Source organism: Thunnus maccoyii, chromosome 1 (assembly GCF_910596095.1).
Source record: "Thunnus maccoyii chromosome 1, fThuMac1.1, whole genome shotgun sequence".
Classification (NCBI taxonomy): Eukaryota; Metazoa; Chordata; class Actinopteri; order Scombriformes; family Scombridae; genus Thunnus; species Thunnus maccoyii.
In genome coordinates this window covers 39,308,578-39,331,155 of record NC_056533.1, presented here as the reverse complement: position 1 = coordinate 39,331,155, position 22,578 = coordinate 39,308,578, and the positions used below count along the sequence as shown (strand labels likewise).

Sequence of the window (22,578 nt, the reverse complement as noted above, 5' to 3'; positions counted from 1 at the left end):
GAAGTGTCTGTTGAGCTTGTGTTCATGTGTTCATCTCATCTGCTGCTCTTCAAGCAGCAGAAAGTAGAAGCAGTGAGGTTGAGAAAAAAGGTTTTAAAGTTTCAGACTGACCAGGCAAAGAGAGAGATGTTTGTTGTTCCTTTGTTTTGTCTTTTTACGATTATTTTCACCCTTAAATCAGTGAGTGTACCTCATACTGCAGTCTACCTTTACACAATCTGCAGGAATGTGAGGACAACATGTAATATCTACACAAACATGTTTCTGCTTTTTTTGTCCGGGAAAAAAAAAAAGTATTGTATTTATAGTAATTATTTTATTGACTCTATTTGTGTCTGTCTGTTCATGAACTATTTGTGATATTAAATTGAAACAGGTTCAATTAATTTACATTTTAATGCATTCATGTACTTGACAAAAACAAAATCATATGAATTCCACTTGAGTCAAAAGCTGAGATGGGAACTACTGGTATTCAGCTAAGCTAAACTAAGGTAACCTAATCTAAACTAAGCTAAGCCAAACTAAGCTAAGCTAAGGTAAGGTAACCTAATCTAAAATAAAGTAAGCTAAGCTAATCTAAAGTAAACTAAGGTAAGGTAACCTAATCTAAAATAGGCTAAACTAAGCTAAGCTCAGGTAAGGTAACCTAATCTAAAATAAAGTAAGCTAAGCTAATCTAAAGTAAACTAAGGTAAGGTAACCTAATCTAAAATAGGCTAAACTAAGCTAAGATAAGGTAAAGTAAACTAATCTAAACTAAGCCAAACTAAGCTAAACTAAACTAAGCTAAACTAAGGTAACCTAATCTAAAATAAACTAAGCTAAACTAATCTAAAATAAGATAAACTAAGCTAAGCTAAGCTAGCTTTAGCAGGAGTTTAGCTGTTTTGTTTTTCCTCCAGGGTTGGATTTAGCTAATGCTTAATTTGGGATAACAAATTTATTTACCAAGATGTTGGTTCAAGTTCATTTTCACAGCTCACTATATTTAGTACCTACATTTAGCTTTAGCTGATTAACTGATTCAGACCAGAACAAACCAACTGTGGTTTGAAAACATAATTACTTTAGATGTCTAGCTGACTGAGTCTCCAGGTTTCCAAGCCAGAGAGCAAATACTTTAGTCTGACTTGGTTTTTAGGTCAGTTTTCTAGTTACTGAATATTTAAAATGTTATTTTCACAAACAACTTATATTTGTCTGTAGCATATTTGGTAAAACAAATGTAAAAGTCAGACTCTGGTTCACAGGGCAGTGGTCAACTGGTCAAATAGTGAGTTCTGTAACGACTCAGAACCTCAGAACCCAAAAGCACGACCTCAGAGACAGGAGCAGAATCCAATATTCTTTAATCAATCCAAAAAAAACAAGCAGGGGTCACAAACCAGGAAGATCAGGCAGACAACTCCAAGGGACTAGGCAAATCTCAAGACCAGGAAACAGGCAGGATCTCAGGTAACAGGTGAGTGAACAGGTAGATATAGAAATGCTGGAAAGCTAGGCAAACACACTAGACAACCTGGCAAGGAACATGTGAATGTGGACCAGTATATATAAGGAGTGACTGATGAGCCTAATGGGATCCAGGTGAGGAGATGGGTGGGGAAACTCAGGTGAGGGGGAATGAGGTGATTGCAGGGCAGATGGGTGTAGCAGGATCTGCAATGACAGGAGAGTTAGAGATCATGAAGGTGAACAACATGAAAAATAGTCACTAAAACGGTGAACCTGTGACAGAGTTCAGTAATCTGTGTGTTTTCACTGAGATGAGCTTTGAGCTGCTAGAAAGCCTCTCAGTGTTTGTTCAGTTCACAGCTCTGCAACAATATCAACATGAATTTTCTGATTTTCTCTGCAGGACTCCAGGCTGAAGATAAACACCAGTCAACAGGTAAAAAGAGAGAATATATCTCATCTGGTCTGGGAACGCCTCTGATCCTGTGGTGTATTTTCATTAAAAGTCATTGGTGTGCTTAAAGACAATATTAAGCTGTGCAGATTGATTTTATAAGTTTATAAGCAATAAGGGCTAGTGTGATACAATTTGTATTGGTGTAGTTATAATCTAATGAACCATATTTAATCACACTGTACGTATAGAGGCACGATAGAAGAATCATAATCATACACTGGAGAAATTTGAGTGTGTTTGTATTACATGTCACTTTGCTTGGGTCTGCTAAAGTCTTCACCTTTCAAACATACTCTCTGGAGGAGATCAAGAAATAATGGTGTAAAATGACTAGAATAACTTATAAAAAAAAATAAAAGGCCAGAAGACAACTTGGCAATAATGGTGTAAAATGATTCCCAATACTTATATATAAATTGGATATAATCAGGTAGAATTGAATATGCCAGTACATATCCTCAAACACCTCAAAACCTGTTTTGAAGAGTTTTGACCAACAACGAGTGACGGAGATAAAAGTAATATAATAATTGGTCAAAAATTAGGGAGGGTGGATGATAAGGTGTGACCTAAGCCGACCCAAGGGCATAAAAACAATGCCCCAAAGAAAAACCTTTGGAGCGATTTGGTTCTTTGTAAAAGTGCTACTTGCTCTCCTTTCTTGCCGGCATTAAAGAACACTTTGCTGCTTGGACCTCTGACTCCCTTTTTATTTTCAAGAGAGAGTTTTTTGCTCTGGTACCTATTTCTGCAACAATTTGATACAAAAATCCCCCAGGAGGAGCTGGAGGACGTTACCCGCACCTCCATCAGTGATGGACAATGAATCCACTTTGGTTTATAACCAAATATCCTCAAAACTAATAGCTAATAAAATATGCTAATTTTAGCATTAAAAAGGACACTCACTAATCCTCACAGATTTACGTCATCACTGTCCGCTGTAGAGTTGCACATCGCCTAATTCTTTGTCTATAATATCTATAAAATGCAACACATGGCATTGTGGGATTGTTCACTGCAAGTAGTTCACGTGCCATGAATGCCACTTTTTTGTTCCACCGAGGAACATTTGAGGGCTCTACATGTTGAATAAACTTACACACACAGAATTTGGACACTCAAATAAAGTGGAGGAGGGTAAATAGAGTGAACTTGGTAATAAATATTTCAGACACAGCCTTACGGTGGGTTCAGACCAAACGTGAAGCATATTTTTTTCCTTGCATTACTTGTGCAAGTTTGACCGCTGGATCGTTTGTGTTTATTCGCCCCAAACAGCCAAAATACATGACTGCACATTAGCTGTAAGCTAGCTGACAACCGACACACCAACCGTGTCTGAGGGAGTGTGTCTGTATGTTGGTATTCAGTTCAGCCTCTGACTGAACTCTGGTTCTCTCTATTACTTCCCTCCAGTTTCTCTCCTCCTCCCCTTCTTCTCTTTGTGCGTTCATGAATAGGGGTGTCACGATTTCGATTCTAAAACAAAAATCGAGCAAAATGAGTGTTCGATTTCGACCTTTTGAAATCAAAAGTAGGATTGGTGATTCTCCCTGCTAGAAAAAGAGATCACATTTCTCCCATTTTAGCTTCGCTACATTGGCTTCCTGTAAAATCTAGAATAGAATTTAAAATCCTTCTCCTAACTTACAAAGCCCTTAATGGTCAGGCACCATCATATCTTGAAGAGCTCATAATACCGTATTATCCCACTAGAACACTGTGCTCCCAGAATGCAGCTTACTGGTGGTTCCTACAGTCTTTAAAAGTAGAACAGGAGGCAGAGCCTTCAGCTATCAGGCTCCTCTTCTATGGAACCATCTACCAGATTCGGTCCGGGGTGCAGACACCCTCTCTATGTTTAAGAGTAGGCTTAAAACTTTCCTTTTTGATAAAGCTTATAGTTAGGGCCGACCAGGCTCTCCTTGGATCAGCCCTTAGTTATGCTGCTATAGGCCTAGACTGCTGGGGGACTTCCCATGATGCACTGAGCTCCTCTCTCCTCCTCCTCCTCTCCATCTGTATGCATTCATGTAACATCAATGCATGTCACTAACTTGAATTCTTCCCCAGAGTTTTTTTGGTGCTTTCTGATTTCGCAGGAAACCCTGGGTTGCAGGCCAAGCCTTTGCGGTCCTGTTGGCGTCCTTCCCCGGCTATTGCTATTGGTGCTGTTATTGTTATTGTTATGATTGTTGTTATTCTGCCAGGTTCAGCATGAAGTGTCTACCCGTTGAAGGGGAGTTTTTCCTTACCGCTGTCAAGTGCTGCTCATGGGGGAATTGTTGGGTCTCTGTAAATTAAAGAGTTCGGTCTTGACCTGCTCTATGTGAAAAGTGCCCTGAGATGACTTTTGTTGCGATTTGGCGCTATATAAATAAAAATTGATTGATTGACTTTTGAAATAAGTTATTGTTATTACATTTTAAAAAAAAAAAAATTAAATTTGGCCATATGACCTTAGTGTGGTACATTACCAAAAAAAAATATGGTGGTTATATCACACTTGATACCATGTAGCCTATCCTTTTAAAGAAGAAGCGGTGTTTCTGAGAAAAATGTAAATGTCAGTTGTCAGGGCATAAAACCAATGATCTGTTGATCTTTACTAATCAAGACATGACATTATAACAATGGCAGTGCTGAAAAAAAATGTTTAAATTGAATTGTATTATGACCTTAAAATTGAAAGTCCAATCAAATCAAAGATTTGGAGAATCGTGATACCCCTATTCATGAAGAACATTCATAAAGTGCCGCCATACACATATTTTTCACTCAAGTTGAAAATGTTTCAGTTCATGACTTTGTATGTAAGCACGCCATTAATCTTGTATCTATATTTAGTCTCTTGTGTATTGCATCTCACAATCCTCTGTTTTCCTCCAGGTTCTCAGTGTGAAAGCACAGCCAAGGCCGACATTGTGCTGTTCGTTGACATCTACGAGTTCAACAGCTTTGAAGACCGTAGTATCATGAGGTCCTTTCTAACTCAGATAGTCAGCAACTTCGACATCGGCCCTGACAAAGTCCAGATCGGTAATAATTTTACTACGACTATTCACACTACTGCTCCTGGTGCTATTACTACTACTACTCGTTTAAGAAATATTCAAAATACTAAAACCTTTACACTACAATGTGAAAATATTCAAATAAAATAACTGCTATCTGCATACAGCCTCTGTTAGTGCCAGTTATTTCCCAAAGCATGAAGCCATATTTTAGCTTTTGTAAGCACACAGAATTCTCAAAATGTTCAAAATGAAATGTTCAGGTGATACACCTACCTTAAAATTCAGTGCTTCATCCACAGAAACACACATTTATATGCCATGGTAATTAGGATATGGTTTGTAAAACAATCTGTTATCTGGACACTGATTTCCATGGTGGAGATATGCTGTACATTCCTTCTGTGTAAGCTAGCTAACGATGGAAGGCACAGGTCCAGTTAGCAGGACAGATGTTCTGACTGAACAGACTCTGTGAAGCACACCGCATTTCTGAACAAAACATTCTAGCTAGGAGGGATGCACAACTTTGTCATGTTGATTCATCCACAGTTTCACTCCCTCGCTCCAACTCCTCCAACAATGATGTCAATGTCCATTTCTTCCAGGAAGTAGTCGTATGCCTGCACTCTTAAGTCCAAAGCTGTGTCTCAAATCACATACTTCTGTTAGTACACTTTGATGTAGTACACTGTGTACACTATGTACTTACTGGCGTAGTTCGCAAATTTTGACAGGGTAGTGTCGTCTCAAATCAAACACGGCTGTTGTGCACTTACCGGAAATGATGATTACAAATTAGCATTAGCTAGCGTTAGCATTCCCCTTATCATTCGTGCTACCAAATCATTACAGACTCATTGCTAAATTAACCCAAAAAACATACTGATGGCTTATATCTGACAACAGTATAGTGGTGCTTAGTGCTAAAAAACACATGTATAACTTACATTTGTATAATGTGGCGATGTTCACCGTAGTTGCAATGTTCCCAGCTGCCATTTCCAGTTTGAAAAGTGGTCTCTTCCCTTCTGCGACGTAGCCAAGATGGTGGCCATTGAGAGTGAGAAGTGTCCATAGTTCCACACTCAACTTTTTGACTGTTTTGAGTGCACCATCCGTGTATTCACAGTGCACTGCATTTTTCCATACTTCTCAGTGTGAACGCACTTATGCACTCAAAATGTTAAGTACAGAAGTATGCGATTTGAGACACAGCACTACACTAACAAAATCCCTCACCTTCTCCCGCCTACTCTGCTTTTATATGTTTTCAAACTAGATGCAAGTGATAAAAATTGAGTAAATTACTGTCTTAAAAACTCACACACACAAGTTATGTGTGACACTTTAAGCAGTGCAGGTGGTGACTGACTGACACGTTTTTACCGTAAGTCTATACACTTGCTGCTGACTGTTCAGTACCATCAACCTGCATACTAGACTCGACTGATACTGATACCAGCTCTCTTACTTACTTGCTGCCCTCGACACTTCCTGTACATGCTGAACTGCTGCCTGTGTGCGGGAGAATACCAAAGAGATGCTCGGGGGCTTCAGGCCTCACCAGATTCGTTCATGTACCAGAGTCAGACAGTAGACTTCTGTTAGCCTGTTAGTCCTACTGGACTGAACTGTTGGAATGGTGCTTTAGGCCCCTTGGTCCCTCTTTGCATATGCAAATTAGTACAAGCATGAGTGTGTGTGAGACATGAGACGTGCATGGATGAGTGTTGGTGCAATGATGATAACAACAAGATCATATTAATAACGGTAGTAAACCAATGCATCTCTTCAAGAACACTCAGTGCAAATTATTATTCTTATACTCATTATTATCATAGTTATTCTCATTATCATTTGAAAACCAACAAAAAAGCTGGGTCAGAAATTTGTCAGTATTACACATTTCTGTGTATTTCCTGCAGGTCTGGTTCAGGATGGCCTCTCTCTAAAGACAGAGTGGCAGCTGGACACCCCCCAGACCAAACAATCCCTGCTGGAGGCCATAGCCAAACTGCACTGGGAAGGAAGACTCAGACTCACCTACACAGGTGATTTAACAGCATGTTGTCCAATCCACACCAGTGTTACACTGTGAGGGACTGAAGCAGCAGCTCTTATTAGATCCAAATATATTTACTTTATGCATTTAGAGAAGCTGTTAGTGATCTTTGTATTACATTATTATTATTTACATTGTATTATATTGTATTTACAAAAATTTTTCTTAAAGTATTTACAGTATAGAATACACTGAATACATTGAGCAGTTTGTGAACGAAAAAGTGTTTTAATTTATACTGATTCAACAAAAACTAGATGAACGATGATGGTAATTTGTATTATTGTTGCTATCATAATACTAAAGGAAAATTATGGTTTATTTGAACCCCATGTATTTCCCATAAATTTGGCCATTGTGGATTTTAACTTTGCTCTCCAGCTACGTGAGTTTGATCGCAGGATTGTTTGTGTTTATTCGCCCTAAACAGTCAAAATACATTACTGTACATTAGCTGTAATCTAGCTAACAATGGCAGGCACCGGCCATGTGTGTGGGAGAGTGTCTGTGCGTTTGTGTTCAGCTGAGCCTCTTAACTGGACATGAAGCAAAGAGTAAGCGAAAAGGCAAAGCAACGTGTCACTTGTTTGAAAAACCACTTGCCCTGGCTCTATTTTTGTGAAGTTTCATGCACTTGCTCCATTTCCAACTTATTTTCATTGGTCAAAATTGACATTGATGTGTTTAACGGTTCTGTTTCCCCTCAGTCGACAGTGAAGTGAATTTAAACCTGACTACTAGCTAGGTGCTAGCTAGATTGTAAGTTAGTTCAGTTATTCTGACAGTAACTGACAGTTAATCAATATCACTCTTTATGACAGCCTATATAATTATGAGAAATCACAAAAATGAATCATTCTAGCTGAGGAGAAGATTAAAACTTAAGAAAATGACATTAGTTATGAATAAATAACTTAAGACACTTACTCATTTGCAGAGGGAGAAATCACAAATGGCACAAAAAAAATCCTCTCCCTGCACTGTGACCATTAACTGTAAAAACATATGGACGTAGTCACCGTGACGTCACCAGTTGGTTTGTGAACTGCTGTTTTGAAGCCTCGAGTTTAGCAATTTGACCATCACCGTGTTTGATTTTTGGAGCCACAAGTGACCATATTTGGAAGAGAGGCTGGAGCCAACCCTACCTGCTAGCTGCTAGCTTTATTAGCACTGTGCATTTACAGTTTAAGGTTAACTGTGATAATGCTAATGCTACTGCTAATTTTTGCTAGCGAAAAACAGGCCTAAAACCATTAAACAAAAACTGAACAATCGACAAATAAACGCTGAACAAGACTTTTTTAGGACCAAAATGTTACCATTAATTTTCATGAACTGAAAACACACTGAACTTTTGGCAGCAACACCTATACTCTGTGAATCTGGAATCTGGGGTTACGCCATGTTTACGTTACATAATCAGTATTATCGCTGTGATAGCGACTTGTCAATTACAAAGTAACCACACCCTAAAACATACCCTGCTTTGTCATCTATTTTACTCTAAATAGGACCATAATTTACAAAATGAACATCATACTGTATTGCAGAAGACTTGAAACTAGTGACTGAGACCATAAACTCATTAGGAAAGTGTTTACTGAGGTAATAAATCAAGTAAGATGTAGGGTCATTTTCTCATACACTTCCATACAATCTGACTTCTTTTTGCAACCAGTGGAGTTGCCCCCTGCTGGCCACTAGAGATAACGCAGGTTTAAGGCACTTCCACATTGGCAATTTTTTTTTTTCACTGCATTGGTAAAAATCGTGTTTATTTGGAAAGCTGTAGGAGTCTCAGAAGCTTTCCTGATGTTCGTTGTTGTGCTCGATAAACAACTTTTGGTGAATCCCCTGAATCAGAACAACAGATCTGAAAGAATAAAGTTAGCATGACACATAGAGTCACAATGGCACACATTTATGAGAAATACATCACGTTAAAAGAAACCAGAATTTCTCTTTAATAATAATGTTGTTGTAATAGTCTTATAATTATTAATATTGTGATATAACATTATTGCACAGTATCATTGTATAATGTTACATATGAAAGATTGCTGATGCTGTTGTAGTAATAGTGATTAAAATAATTATAATAATATAATAACAACATTAAAAATCATAATGATGTGAGTGTCTCACAATATTATTTGAAGCTCTGTGAGTGTATGTTTGTGTGAAATGCACCTTGGGAGTTGTAGTTAACTTCTTTCTTTCACTGAACCAGATATTTGTTTACACAGTTGTTGAAGTGCTCCAACTGTCAGTCACCTAACAGTCTATGAGCAAAGTAACAAGACTTTTTTTATGTCTGGAACGAGGGACACATAAAATAAAGTGTCTGTACCTTTGAAAGCCTTTTTATTATTGTTATACAGGGAAAGCTCTGAAGTACATCCTCCATAACAGCTTTAAATGCAGTGAGGGAAGGCGTGCAGACTCCCAAAAAATTGCCATCCTGATTACTGATAGAAAGTCCCAGGACGACCCATTCCTCACCTCGCAGCACTTGAGAGACTCCGGCATTGAGGTCTACGCCATTGGTGATTGACTTTCTCTCTGCAACTCTGAAACTACATTATTACTGCATATCATGAAAGAATGACGTGACATTAACATGAATTAAACATGATATTTTATCACAATGAAAAGGTTAGCTAGCAAAAACTTCTAAGATACGTGTATGACTACATTTATCGTGCTTGGGCTCAGCATGCTCTGTCAATTATGGTTTAATTTAAGGAGCAGGATGCAACAGGAAACCTTAATTGTATTACTTTACCACCTAAATTGTTTTCTCATTTCAATTTTTAAGGCAAAGTTTCAACACATTTTTTTCTCAGGTGTAAAGAAGGCAGATGAGACTCAGCTGAGGGCCGTCGCCTCAGATCCAGATGAAACTCACATGTACAGCGTCAGCGACTTCTCGTTCCTCCTGGACATCATTGACAAACTCACTATCAACCTCTGTAACAGTGTTAATGGCTTAGGTAAGCAAAGAGTCTGTTATTATTAAATACTGATACATGTTAGCACCACATTGATCCGCTGGTGTCAGAATCAATGTGAAGATATTGAGTTTTAAAAGATATCTTTTAAAAGATACAAAGTTATCTTAATGCTGGTTAGTACGTTCCTAATCTATTGCAGAAGACAATCAGAATATTGTCAGACTCAAGTATAATAAAAGATAAAAGATCAGAAAATGAATCTATTAAACCAACAATGGACTTGGGTGTCCTGCATATTTATTATTAAGCTTTATTTATTCAGGAAGTCTCTTATTATTTCAAGCAAACCAAAATGATAGATTATAGGGGCGAAATTCAGTGTTTTTACATACCCTTTAGAAAGCCAGCCAGGCAGAATATTTTGGCGCCTATTCATGTAGTTAATGATCCACAATTCCACAGAAGAGCAGAGATCCATTCATCTTTTGACAGTTTATTAACATCCATCCAAGAGAAATCTGACTGTGCTTCTCTCAAAAGGAAAACTCGGTAATATCCAACCTGTTGTTCTGTTACATTAACACAATTAATACGTTTACAGGGTCAAACACCTTTTTTGTTCCACTCTTAACTTTCTTCTGACTTTCTTCTAATGTAAGTGATGTTTCTTAAGGCAAGTGTTGGCTTTTTGCCCATAGGCAGTAGCCATGTCTCAATGTGAGCTCACGATTCAAACAATTTACTCATTTCAATAAACATAATTAACATAATAAATAAATTCTCTTCCTTACAATAATTTTTAATAGGGTCAATGATGGCTCTTACAGAGATCAAGATCTCTTTTGCAATAGAGACCTGAAAACAGGTCACATATACACAGAATCACAATAAGACGGTTTATCCACATCACAGTCAAAAAACAACAATCATACATACTGACAGACACACTACTTAAAACACTCACAAACACTATGAAGAATAGCGGATAGTAAACCTTTTAAGTCCCTCAGAGGAACAAGCTTCTTTAACTTTTAGCTGTGTTGCAGTTCATTCCAGTCTTAAGGAAACCGGAAACCAGTCTTCCCAAGTTAAGAGCTTGTATGGGGAACTTTTAAAGCCACTAATCACCTCTAAACATGGCATTACACTGGGCACAGTTCAAACCTGGGAAATTCCACCCTGCGAGGGTAGATAAAAAATGTGTAGGAGACACATAACAATCAGCCCTGACCAAAGTGTCCCTTAGGTTCCTTGCCTGCTTACTGGCAAAGATTGGCAAATCTTTGAAAGAATAACCTACTAAAGGGTCACTTGATAAAATGCACAAGTGTTTAATAATACACCTCTTGATCTCTTTGGACAATGGAGAAAACGTAGTAGCCAACACTATTTTTGAGTCCCTCTTAGAGGGAGGTTTAGGGGCTAATAAAACATTTCTGTCTATGTTTTTCACTTTATCCAAACTGTTTCTAATCACATAATCATTATATCCTCTGTCTCTGAAATGATTATACATATCTATAGCATATTATAGCTATCAAGATCAACATGTATCAAGATGTTCTGTTTTCTTTACAAGCACATCAAGGAATGACAAAGAATCTCTACTGTACTCTAATGAAAATTTCACAGTAGACATGTTAGACTTTAGATGTACACTGAAAGCCTCCAGTTCATTAACACTACCTGAGAATATGAAAAATATATCATCTATATATCAAAACCAACATTCCAACAGAGAAAGAAAAGAGTTATTGTGGTGAACATATTCCTCTTCAGACTTTCCCATAAATAAATTGGCATAATTGGGGGAAGATGAACTGCTTATACTGACTTCTTGACACTGCAAATAAAAAGAATCTTCAAAAATGAAGTAATTTTTGTTAAGAACAAGAAAACAAACAACAATAACCACCTAGCTTACCAACAGGATGCGGATGGCTTTGTAAAATGGTGTGATGAAAACCACCTAATTTAAAATGTAAGACTAAAGAACTATTGATTTTAGGAAGAAAAAGGCTGCTGTGACTCCTGTCCCGATTAAAGATGAGGCCATTGAGGTGGTTTCCTCACATAAATACCTCGGTGTCTTGTGGATAATAAGCTGAACTGCAAAGAGAACACCAGTGCCATCTTTAAAAGGGCCCAGTCCAGGCTGTTTTTCCTCAGGAAGCTTCGGTCTTTTGAAGTCAGCAGGGGTCCGTTTCACAAAGCAGGTTCAACAAACTCTGAGTCTAATCCTGAACTCTGAGTTGATCTACTCTGAGATAAGAAACTCTGAGTTTCCGGTTCCAGAACAGCTGATTTGAGTCAGTTTAATCAACTCGGAGTAGTTTCACCTGGAGTTAAGCGTGTGCACCACAACTATAAAAAGCCAGCATCAATTGAGCCCCGATTCAACGAGTCACCATGGCAACGGGGAAGAGGAGGGCTGCGCCCCACTAGGGCTAGAAATCTTAATTCGCTCATACGGCGAGTTTGAGCATGTTTTCAGAAAGAAGTGCAACACAAAATGTAAAACCTCGACATAATCTCATGGGGGTACCTCATTTTGATCATGTTTTACATTGTAAAGTAAATATTAAGTGGCTGTTTGACTGAGCAGCTGTTTTATCCTCAACATAATGCTGGTTTCACACACATAAATGTCTTCTCATCTACATCATGTTCTGTTAAATAATTAAGCCTATTTAAACTAACACAGACTAACACAACTACTCAGCCAACAGAAAGAAGGCAGATGCCCGTAAAACGGGTGGTGGTCCAGCACCGCCACCCCTAACGGAGGCAGAGGAGCTGGCCCTAAGCCAGAATTTAGGAAGGCCAGTGGCTGGCTCCGACACTGTACAAAAAACTTCCGTTTGCAAAGAAACGCAGCGCAACACACAATATCTGCTGGGATGTGAGAGCATGACTACGATTGGTAATGTTGCAAATGTAAGGACGGATTAGGTTGTGTATGTAGATGATGGACTGTGACGTGAAACGGTATCTCTCAAAAAGATAATTGTCTGGAAATGCTAGAACATCTATGCGCGGTCTGATAACCTCAACGAATATTTAATTCTCTGCGCAGTAATGCTGCACCTTCATCCACGGGATCGTTATCAAAAGGACATGCCATGTTAGTGAAAAAGTCGCCACTTACTCTGCCTAATGGACTTCTAATATACTGACTCTGATTTTTTTTAATGATTTTTTTAAATGATAGACGGCAGAACAAGGCTACGCCAAAATTCGCCTGCTGACTGAATGAATAAGGAAATCAAATGGAGTGTGTGGCTCTGAAAGAGGGCGGAGACTGAGAGAAACTCGAGGTTCATTGAGAAAAACCTGGTCCCGACCAGGTTAGGTTCATAGAGTCTGTTACTACGGTAACTGACCGAGAGCTTAAGTTACCTCTCTCTCTGAAACAGGCTAGAGTTATCCCTCTTTCTCTGGTTTGAGTTACCTCCCTTTTTGAAATGGAAAACTCAGAGTTTCCCTCATTTCAGGGTCAACAGACTCTGAGTTTTCACTAAACCTGCTTTGTGAAACGGACCCCAGATCACTCCTTCATGTGTTTTATCAGAGTATTTTGGCAAGTCTTTTATTTTATGACATTGTCTGCTGGGGGTGTAGCTTAAGTTCAGAGAACAGGAACAAGTACAATAAACTGATCAAGGCTATTAGCTTGACCACTGACTCACTAGAGATGATCATAGAGCAAAGAATGGGTAGGAAGCTCAAGAATATTATGCAAAATAATGATCATCCAATGTAGTATGTTTTTAGCAAGATGAGGAGATCTTTTAGTGACAGGCTTGTAATGCCCAGGTGCTCTTCTGAGAGATTCAGGAATGACCTGACATTGTGTAAGACATATCTTATGTGTCTTGATTGATTAATAGCAGCCACCAGAGGCGGCAGTGAACATAGGAAAGATTATGCCTGTTGACAGATTGATGACGGAGGGAGGTATGTGGCCTATTGTTGGTAACTACTGGGATGCTAAATACAGAGAGAGGATTAAAAGCTAAATGTGTCAATAGTCAATCAGTAGGTAGGCCACTTATGTGTGAGATGAACTTTGTTTCTATTCGACTTGTGCCTCTCCTGTCGAGATGTAGGTTATCAAGGATCAAGGGAAACTTTATTGTCACATGCAGTAGGTACAGCTACGGTAAAAAAAACTTAATAGCCTCGACCTGCAAACTGTGCTGATAAAACAGTATGACTTTTTAATAAATACACAATAAAAAAATCTAAAAGTAGATTGTAAAAGATATTTAAAAAGTATTTAAATAACTTGAAAGTATAGAATTGTTCAATTTTGGAAATACACTAAATAAAAACAGCTAAACATAGTCCTTCCCTGAGCCAGGATGTGCAACCAGACAACCATGCAGCAAAAGCTGACAGTTGTGGGCAGAATGTTATGAGTTTATAGCCCATATGGCTTGGGGGAAGAAACTCCTTCTCAACCCTTCAGTTCTTGCTTTGAGGGAGCAGATACGTCTGCTCGAAGGTAACCACTGCAAAAGACCATGATTGGGATGTTGGGGGTCTGATAAACTGGTCTGCTTTAGATCTACACCTCCTGGTGTAGATGTCCTGGAGGCAGGATAGATCATATGATAACATGGCGGACACCAGGGTAATGAATAGAAACACAAAAATGACAAGGAGTTGCTTTCATGTTTCAGTTTTGAAGAGATCTCTCCTTGTCCAGAATGAGTCAAAACAGCCAGCGAAGCCATAATCAGTTGCAATGCAGGAATTTTGTAGCCACTAGTTTTATGCCTGAAAGACGACTGAATCCCTCACGGCCTTCCCTCAATGTGGGGATCTGACCAGAAAAGACATGTTGCTTACCCAGACTTTCAATTGTTTCCAAAAGTATTTTGAAGTTCTATTGAAGTTCTACAGATTGCCTGAGCCTAATGTCATTTGGACCAACATGAACATTCATAGTGTGGACAGTAGGATGAAAGTTCAACATGGGAGGGATGTGTTCAAACATTCACAAAATTTTGGCACTGGGGAAACAGATATATTTGGCTAATTATTGAATCGCATATCAAGAAGAACAAGGAGCAAGAGGGTTTCTGTAGCTGTTGTTGTACACAGAGAGATTGGAGGGTGCACTGATGGGGAAGTGCTCAGCCCGGTCAGTCAGAGTGGCCAGTGAGACTGCAACAGGTGAGACTCCGCAGCAGGGGAGACTGTAACACAGGAACGTTTTCTCCTGGGCAACGTTAGAGTTGTTAGAGGAACCGACATGCCATTGGTCAGTTCCTCCAACATTGTGAAAGAGTCATGCATCATCGTCTCCTGTGGGGTCAAAGATAAAGAGAAAGACCATATGGCTGAGCTGAGGTCTGATAGCATGAGCTGCTACTGCTGAATTACAATTAGAATTAGAATTCGGTAATATGACAGATGAATACAGGAGGAGTTTAGCTGTAGCTTTATCCATTACTCTGCTTTGAAGAGAGTTATGAGATGGTGTGACTACCTTATAAGAGAGAGACATCTCCTTTTAAAGTTATAGTCTTCTTTTTATCTGCTATCATGCATTGCTGTCCATCATCCGTCATTCTTCATGCTACTACAAGATGGAGCCTGAGCAAGACATTTTCAAGTCCTACAAATAGCTTGAAATATTTTCTGCTAATAAAGACTTGAGTCAGGCTATGAATGTGCTCTCTCTCTTCATCAGTTATTACTTTCAAATTCAGAAAAAGGCTTATTAGTATGAATGTTGCAGGTAAATATTCCAAAAACTAATGATGGTTCTCTCTTTCCAGGCTTTGTCAGGCTGGTGAATGGGAATAGTCGGTGTTCAGGCAGACTGGAGGTGAAGTCTGAGCAGTCGTGGTCCTCAGTGTGTGAAGCTGACTTTGACCAGCAGGATGCAGAGGTGGTCTGTAGGGAGCTCGGGTGTGGGGCTCCTTCAGTCCTCCAGGGGGCGCTCTATGGAGAAGTGGAGGCTCCAATGTGGACCAAAGAGTTCCAGTGTGGAGGCCATGAGTCTGCTCTCCTGGACTGTGGAAGATCAGACTCAGCTAGAAGCACCTGCTCACCTGGCAAAGCTGTTGGACTCACCTGCTCAGGTAGAAGAGGAGCTGCAGTTTTGATTCGGCTTCATTTCTGTTCTAATGAAACTGACTTTATTCTTTTACTGATGACTCTCTTGTTTCTGTTCAGAGCCTGTCAGGTTGGTGGGAGGAGCCAGTCGCTGTGCAGGTAGACTGGAGGTGAAACGAACAGAGTGGAGACCAGTGGAGGACTATTACTGGACCCTGAAGGACGCAGTTGTTGCCTGCAGAGAACTAGACTGTGGTTCTGTTGTTTCTACAGGAAGAAGAGAGTCCTCAGATAGGTCTGTATGGAGGATCGATTATCACTGTGTTCATTCTGGATCTGCATTGAAGGACTGTGCATCATCATTGTTGTCTCGCTCCATGGTGGAGCTCACTTGCTTAGGTAAGTCCATCAGTCACATCATCTATAAAATTTTCCTTCTTCTGTCACAGTGATAGACTGTGGTTTCCATTGGACTGAACTGTAAACTTATCCAGGACGACGGCATCCTTAGACAATTTTAGACAATATTTTCCTCATATACAATATGTATGAGAAAATAAAGCAATGTTAATTATGTTCTTAATTTGTTTCTTTTTTTTCTCTTAAAAAATAACAAAAAGAACCTATAAGAATACAGTTAAAATACCGGATTGTTAAGCAGTATTGTTAAGAGTAGTAGTAATGAACTTAACGATACCCATCCCCTCCTCCTGCTCCAGCTCCTTCCCCAGCAGAGAGGTGATGTTACAACAAGAACCCTAGAACTAGTTTACAATGTCAGGGGTACAGAAATGCTGACTATGGCTGCATCCCAAGTCTCTTAAATTGCATCCACGTTTCCCTTACTTGCATCTTAGTCCCTCCCACCGTGGATGCAAGGAGAGACGCAAGGAAACTAAGCGAGGAGAGAGGAAACGAGGAAATTTGTTTTAAGAGACATGAGACGTCCTCTCCTCTGAGGCGTCACGTGAAGCGACGTCCGTTTCTGATGACGGCGACAGCTGATCACAGCTGGATCAGCTGTCAGTCGGCTTTAACAGCTGTAGAAACTTGTGATGGAGTTTGTGTCTGCACACATGTGCACTGTGTTAATACTAATAAAGGTTCACAGTTATCACCGCTAGAGCAGCTGTTTCCTTTCTGCAGCTGTTACCTGTTTAACAAATACCTAAATAAAAACCTGCATTCTGTATTTATACTGTGTCCTGCTCAGACGCACAGGAACCATTTCTACTCGCAGAATGCATTTATACTGTTTATTGATTATTTGCATCTGTATTTTTTGTTAATCTTGATAGAGAATTCATCATTCAATAATCCAGAATATGATCAGGGTGTCTTCTGAACACTGGAAAATATGTGTTTGGTTAAATGTTTCAGAGCAAATGGAAATGATTTAACTCATATCAAACCCTACGCTCAGGAATTTTCAGCCTCACATGTGACTGAATGGAAATGACGATAAATGATGTAAAATATAAATGTGTTTAAGTGTTATTATGGATCAAATTAAAGTCAGGAAGAGTCTGTCTGTCAGCAAGAAACAGTTTAATGGAGGAAATAACAGATCATGAAAAAAACATCTTCCTTATAAACAAAGAAAGTTGTTTATGGTTCTTTTGTTGATCAGGTCGACAATTAATAGATTTTTAACTGTATGATGAATCAGAAAACAAATAAACATAAAACCTGGGAGGGATACACTTAAATTTAATCTGTAATCTGTCTCCACTTCGGTATGAAACTGCAGTGATGTATCAGATCAGTCTGATCAGCTGCAGTGTTCAATCAATAACTGATAGCCAATAAGGGGGCGTGTCGGCTGGTAAAAGACTTCCGTGAAGGCCACTCTCGTGTTTCCTCGCTCCTCGGAGCAAAATAAGAGACTTGGGACGCCTGTCAAAATGGTGCATCAGGAACAACTTCCGGTTCGGGCGAGGAGCGAGGAGACATAAATTAAGAGACTTGAGATGTACCCTATGAATATGAGGCAAAGTGCTATTTGAATAGAAGACTTACCGCAGCAGACTGGCATGCTTATTGTCAAGATATTAATTTGGTGGGATAAACATGTAGATGGGTCAGAAGAGATGGAGGTCAAACCGAGCAATGTAGAGCAACACAGAGAACTTACAGGTAAAATGACAAAAATGCACATCAAAGTGCAGCAGCAACACTAACGTTAACTACAGGCTTTGATTCAGCCCATCTAAGATGAAGTAGAAAAGACTCACTTTGGTTTAAAAAACACTTTCATGAAGATTAAGACCATTCATACAGAATAAATATGAGCATAATACAAATCAAATATGTAGTGTTTGGACCACAACCTCACAAAACTATCTTTGTTAAAGTGAATATGTTTGTAGGTCACACTTATTGACGGAATATAAATATGGATGACGCATCTCCACTTCCTGCCACTATGCAAAAGTGAGGCCAAAATATCTCCTTTCTGGGAGCGGCCATCTTGCTTGTGTGATGTCATTTGGAGCCAGAGTCTGCACAGTAGAGTCAGGTGGCAGGATGACAGTCCACGGGACACGCCCCTCAGCCATTCCACTGCCTGACAGAGGTTTGAGAGCGGCTGCCACAGCTGTCAATCATGACTTCAGACTCCCTTTTATATCATCAAATAACTATTCAAAAACAAACTTATCAGAAAAATGTGCACTTGGACAAACATCTGCATGATAAGAACTACCTAAAATGACAGAAACCATCTTTGGGAAAAATTTTATTTGACGTGTACTTTGATTTTTTATATTTTATTTTTTCACTATACTGCAGCCAGCCACCAGGGGGCGATCGAGATGTTTTGGCTTCACTTTGGGGAGCTGTCATGACGTCCATATTTATATAGGCTACAGTCAAGCATTACACTTCAATAAGGGAGCTACAAATTAAGATAAGTTAATTTACAGCACAATAGTGAGCTAAAGCTAACACCATGTTAACATTTTTGAGTTGCTAATATGATCTTAATTCTGTTCACCTTTGATTTCATCTGTTCTGGGGTTCATACAGATTAATACATTAGATGTTGAAGAGATTATTTTAGCTGGTTCTGTGAAGCTGTAAGTGTGAAGTCTGTAGTCAGTCTAGATCTCCTAGCTAGCAGCTTTATAGCTGTCAACTGTCACATGATTGACTGAACAGCCTAGCCAATTAGATTTGCTGTAACAGCTCCAAGAAAGCTGATTGGCCAGGATTTAAATTTCCCACTGTCTCTTTCTAATAAACTATAAAAAACCATTTTACCAAACATTACCACGCAGTAAACCTGTTAAAAGTGTGTGTGCGAGTCACAGCGTGTGAGAGTGAGCTTGCAAACCTGCAACTGGATGCTCAGACTTGAAACACAAAGTTTGCAGGCAGAAACCTAAAAGTTTACAAAACTAAGATTACAGGTACAAAACCCTATTCTCCCTGTTGGTGGTGGGTCCACAGAGCAGCTCCATGTTGCTTCTTCGGACTGTGTCAGACCAGGCTCCATGGGCCAAGGCCCGGCCACCAGAGACTCCCTAGTTGAGCTCCAAGAGGGAACCTTCATTTAAACTATCATGAGATTTGTCATATTTCTGTTTGCAATGAGATGTATTATATTTGTTATAGTATAAGGTGGTAAATAAAGATCAGTATTAAATTGTAAATCTTCTCTCTCCAGAATCTGTCAGGCTAGTGAATGGGACTAATCAGTGTTCAGGCAGACTGGAGGTGAAGTCTGAGCAGTCGTGGTCCTCAGTGTGTGAAGCTGACTTTGACCAGCAAGATGCAGAGGTGGTCTGTAGGGAACTCAGCTGTGGGGCTCCTTCAGTCCTCCGGGGGGCGCTCTATGGAGAAGTGGAGGCTCCGATGTGGACCAAAGAGTTCCAGTGTGGAGGCCATGAGTCTGCTCTCCTGGACTGTGGAAGATCAGACTCAGCTAGAAGCACCTGCTCACCTGGCAAAGCTGTTGGACTCACCTGCTCAGGTAGAAGAGGAGCTGCAGCTTTGATTTGGCTTCATTTCTGTTCTAATGAAACTGACTTTATTCTTTTACTGATGACTCTCTTGTTTCTGTTCAGAGCCTGTCAGGTTGGTGGGAGGAACTGGTCGCTGTGCAGGTAGACTGGAGGTGAAAAAAGGAGAGTGGAGACCAGTGGAAAGCTCTCTCTGGACCCTGAAGGAAGCAGCTGTTGCTTGTGAGAAGTTGGACTGTGGCTCTGCTGTTTCAACACCAATAAGAAATGAGCACTTAGAGAGACCTGTATGGAGGATCAGTTCTTACTGTGTTCGGTCTGGATCTGCACTCAGGGACTGTGGAGTATCAAGCTCAACATCTTCCTTCATCACGGAGCTCACCTGCTCAGGTAAGTCCATTAGTGACATCATCTATGACAGTAATATTTTCCTTCCTCTGTCACAGTGATAGTTGGTGGTTTCCATTGGACTGAACTGGAAACTTATCCAGGATGACGGCATCCTAAAGGGTAGAGAAGCTTGCTCCTGGAGGCTCATTTCTTCAAGCAGAGATAATTTGCACCTTTAAACAACCCGCTGTGGTTCACTCACACACCCTGCAGTTCTCCTGAGCAGCTCAGTCACATCCACCTTACAAGCAACAACTACATTACAAATTAAAACTAGTTTGCATGTCAGAGAGTCTGCTGTTTGTAGTCTGGTTGTTCTACAGAGGTTGAATCATCTGCATCTCCATTTCCCCCATGATTAACTTGCCATCAAACAGCCTAAATCCCAGACCGTCCAACTCCCAGAACAGTCTGCACTCTTCTGGCCAGCAACAGGAGGTAACTTTAGTACAACAGGAGAAGTAATACTGCTGCTTTATGAACTTCCTTTTGGTGCGAAGGCACAAACAACAGTTTGAGCCGTTCTTCCTGCGACACATAGTTACAAGGAGGCAACCCTCTGGCTTTGCGTGGAGAACTCCAACACAGCAGGACTCTGCAGGAGGCTCTTGAGTATCCCCACACTTGCCCCACACCTCTCACACTGAGCAACTCCAGAAAAGAAGAGTCCAGCCCCTCTCCAGGAGTTTGGTTCCAGAGCAGGTGCTGTGTGTAGGGATGAGCCCAATTAAATTCAGTTAGTGAGCCACGAAGCTGGAAGTACACAGACTGCATCTCAAAGAACTCATGGGTACCCTCAACTACATGGTGAAAGCTGAGAGATCCTCTTATTTCTCTAATCTAATTTCTGTCAGCAAGAGAAACCCTAAAGTCCTGTTTGACACTGTAAACTATATTGTCTCTCCCAGCACCCCTAAACTCCCAATCTTCAATCTTCCCATCAAAAAGCAACTGCAATAACTTCCTTAAATATTTTATAGACAAGGTTGTCAATGTTCGGGCAAATATCTCACTCATGTCCAGTCAGCTTACTAGTGGTTCCTCAAATCCATGGATGATATTGCAGTCCTGTTAGGACAAATGAAACCCTCCTCGAGCCCACTCGATGTCCAACCAACCTCACTGTTTTTAAAGGTTTTAACTATATCAGCCCCTGCATAGTCAATATCATAAACTGCTCTCTCATATCAGGGTGTGTCCCCTGCTTCTTTAAGCAGGCTATTGTTCAGCCTTTGTTGAAGAAATCAAACCTGGACCCTTCCCTGCCAGAGAACTACAGGCCCATCTTGAAACTTCCTTTCTTTTCCAAAATTCTAGAAAAGGCTGTTGAAAAGCATCTAATGACGTTAATGACAAAAATGCATGTCAAAGGGTAGCAGCAACAGTAACGTAAACATCAAAGTAAACATCAGCTGTCACATCACGCCTGTTTGTGACAAGTAGAAAAGACTCACTTTGATATAAAAACCGCTTTCATGAAGAAATCTACTTCAAAACCTCAAGGTCCCAGCGAAGGGCTACAGTGGAGTCACAGGCTAAAGCAGAGTGTGAAGCAGAAACATTCAGATAGCTCATACAGAATAAATATGAGCACGATACAAATCAAATATGTAGTGTGTAAAACCACAACCTCACAAAACTATCTTTGTTAAAGTGAATATGTCTGTAGGTTACGCTACATAAAGGGAGCAACAAATTAAGATAAGTTAGCTTACAGCATAATAGTGAGTTAATGCTAATGCCATGTTAACATTTTTGAGTTGCCAAAATGATCTTAATTCCGTCCACCTTTGATTTAATCTGTTCTGGGGTTCATACAGATTAATACATTAGATAACAAAGAGGTTATTTTAGCTGGTTCTGTGAAGCTGTAAGTGTGAAGTCTGTAGTCAGTCTAGATCTCCTAGCTAGTTTTCTTGCATCACAGTGTGTGAAAGTGAGCTTGCAAGCCTGCAACTGGATGCTCAGACTTGAAACATAAAGTTTGCAGGCAGAAATCTAAAAGTTTACAAAACTAAGATCATAGGTAAAAAAACCCTGTTTTCAAGCATACCTTTTTACATGATATAATATTCCATAATCCCTGTGGGTGGTGGGTCCACAGAGTGGCTCAATGTTGCTTCTTCGGGCTGTGCCTGACCAGACTCCATGGGCCAAGGCCCGACCACCAGGGACTCCCCAGCTGGGCTCCAGGAGGGGATGT

General features: G+C 40.0%; 1 protein-coding gene across 1 annotated transcript; it reads left to right on the top strand.

The window, feature by feature from the left end:
* The first annotated feature begins 840 nt into the window (after nt 1–840).
* Nucleotides 841–21,090, top strand: LOC121897167 (collagen alpha-1(XII) chain-like). Its single transcript, XM_042411496.1, has 10 exons — nt 841–1,894; nt 4,808–4,957; nt 6,861–6,986; nt 9,382–9,546; nt 9,847–9,993; nt 15,744–15,793; nt 20,091–20,129; nt 20,320–20,375; nt 20,753–20,813; nt 20,917–21,090. The coding sequence occupies exons 1-10, from the start codon at nt 1,837–1,839 to the stop codon at nt 21,088–21,090; spliced, it is 1,026 nt and encodes a 341-aa protein (XP_042267430.1). The 5' UTR covers nt 841–1,836.
* The last annotated feature ends 1,488 nt before the right edge of the window (nt 21,091–22,578 follow it).

What these genes read in the sequence shown, in the direction of transcription:
- LOC121897167 (XM_042411496.1), top strand. Translation starts at nt 1,837, where the DNA reads ATGAATTTTCTGATTTTCTCTGCAGGACTCCAGGCTGAAGATAAACAC. An exon ending in CATTGAGGTCTACGCCATTG is followed by an intron (nt 9,547 to 9,846) that starts GTGATTGACTTT and finishes TTTTTTTCTCAG; the next exon opens with GTGTAAAGAAGGCAGATGAG. An exon ending in TAACAGTGTTAATGGCTTAG is followed by an intron (nt 9,994 to 15,743) that starts GTAAGCAAAGAG and finishes CTCTCTTTCCAG; the next exon opens with GCTTTGTCAGGCTGGTGAAT.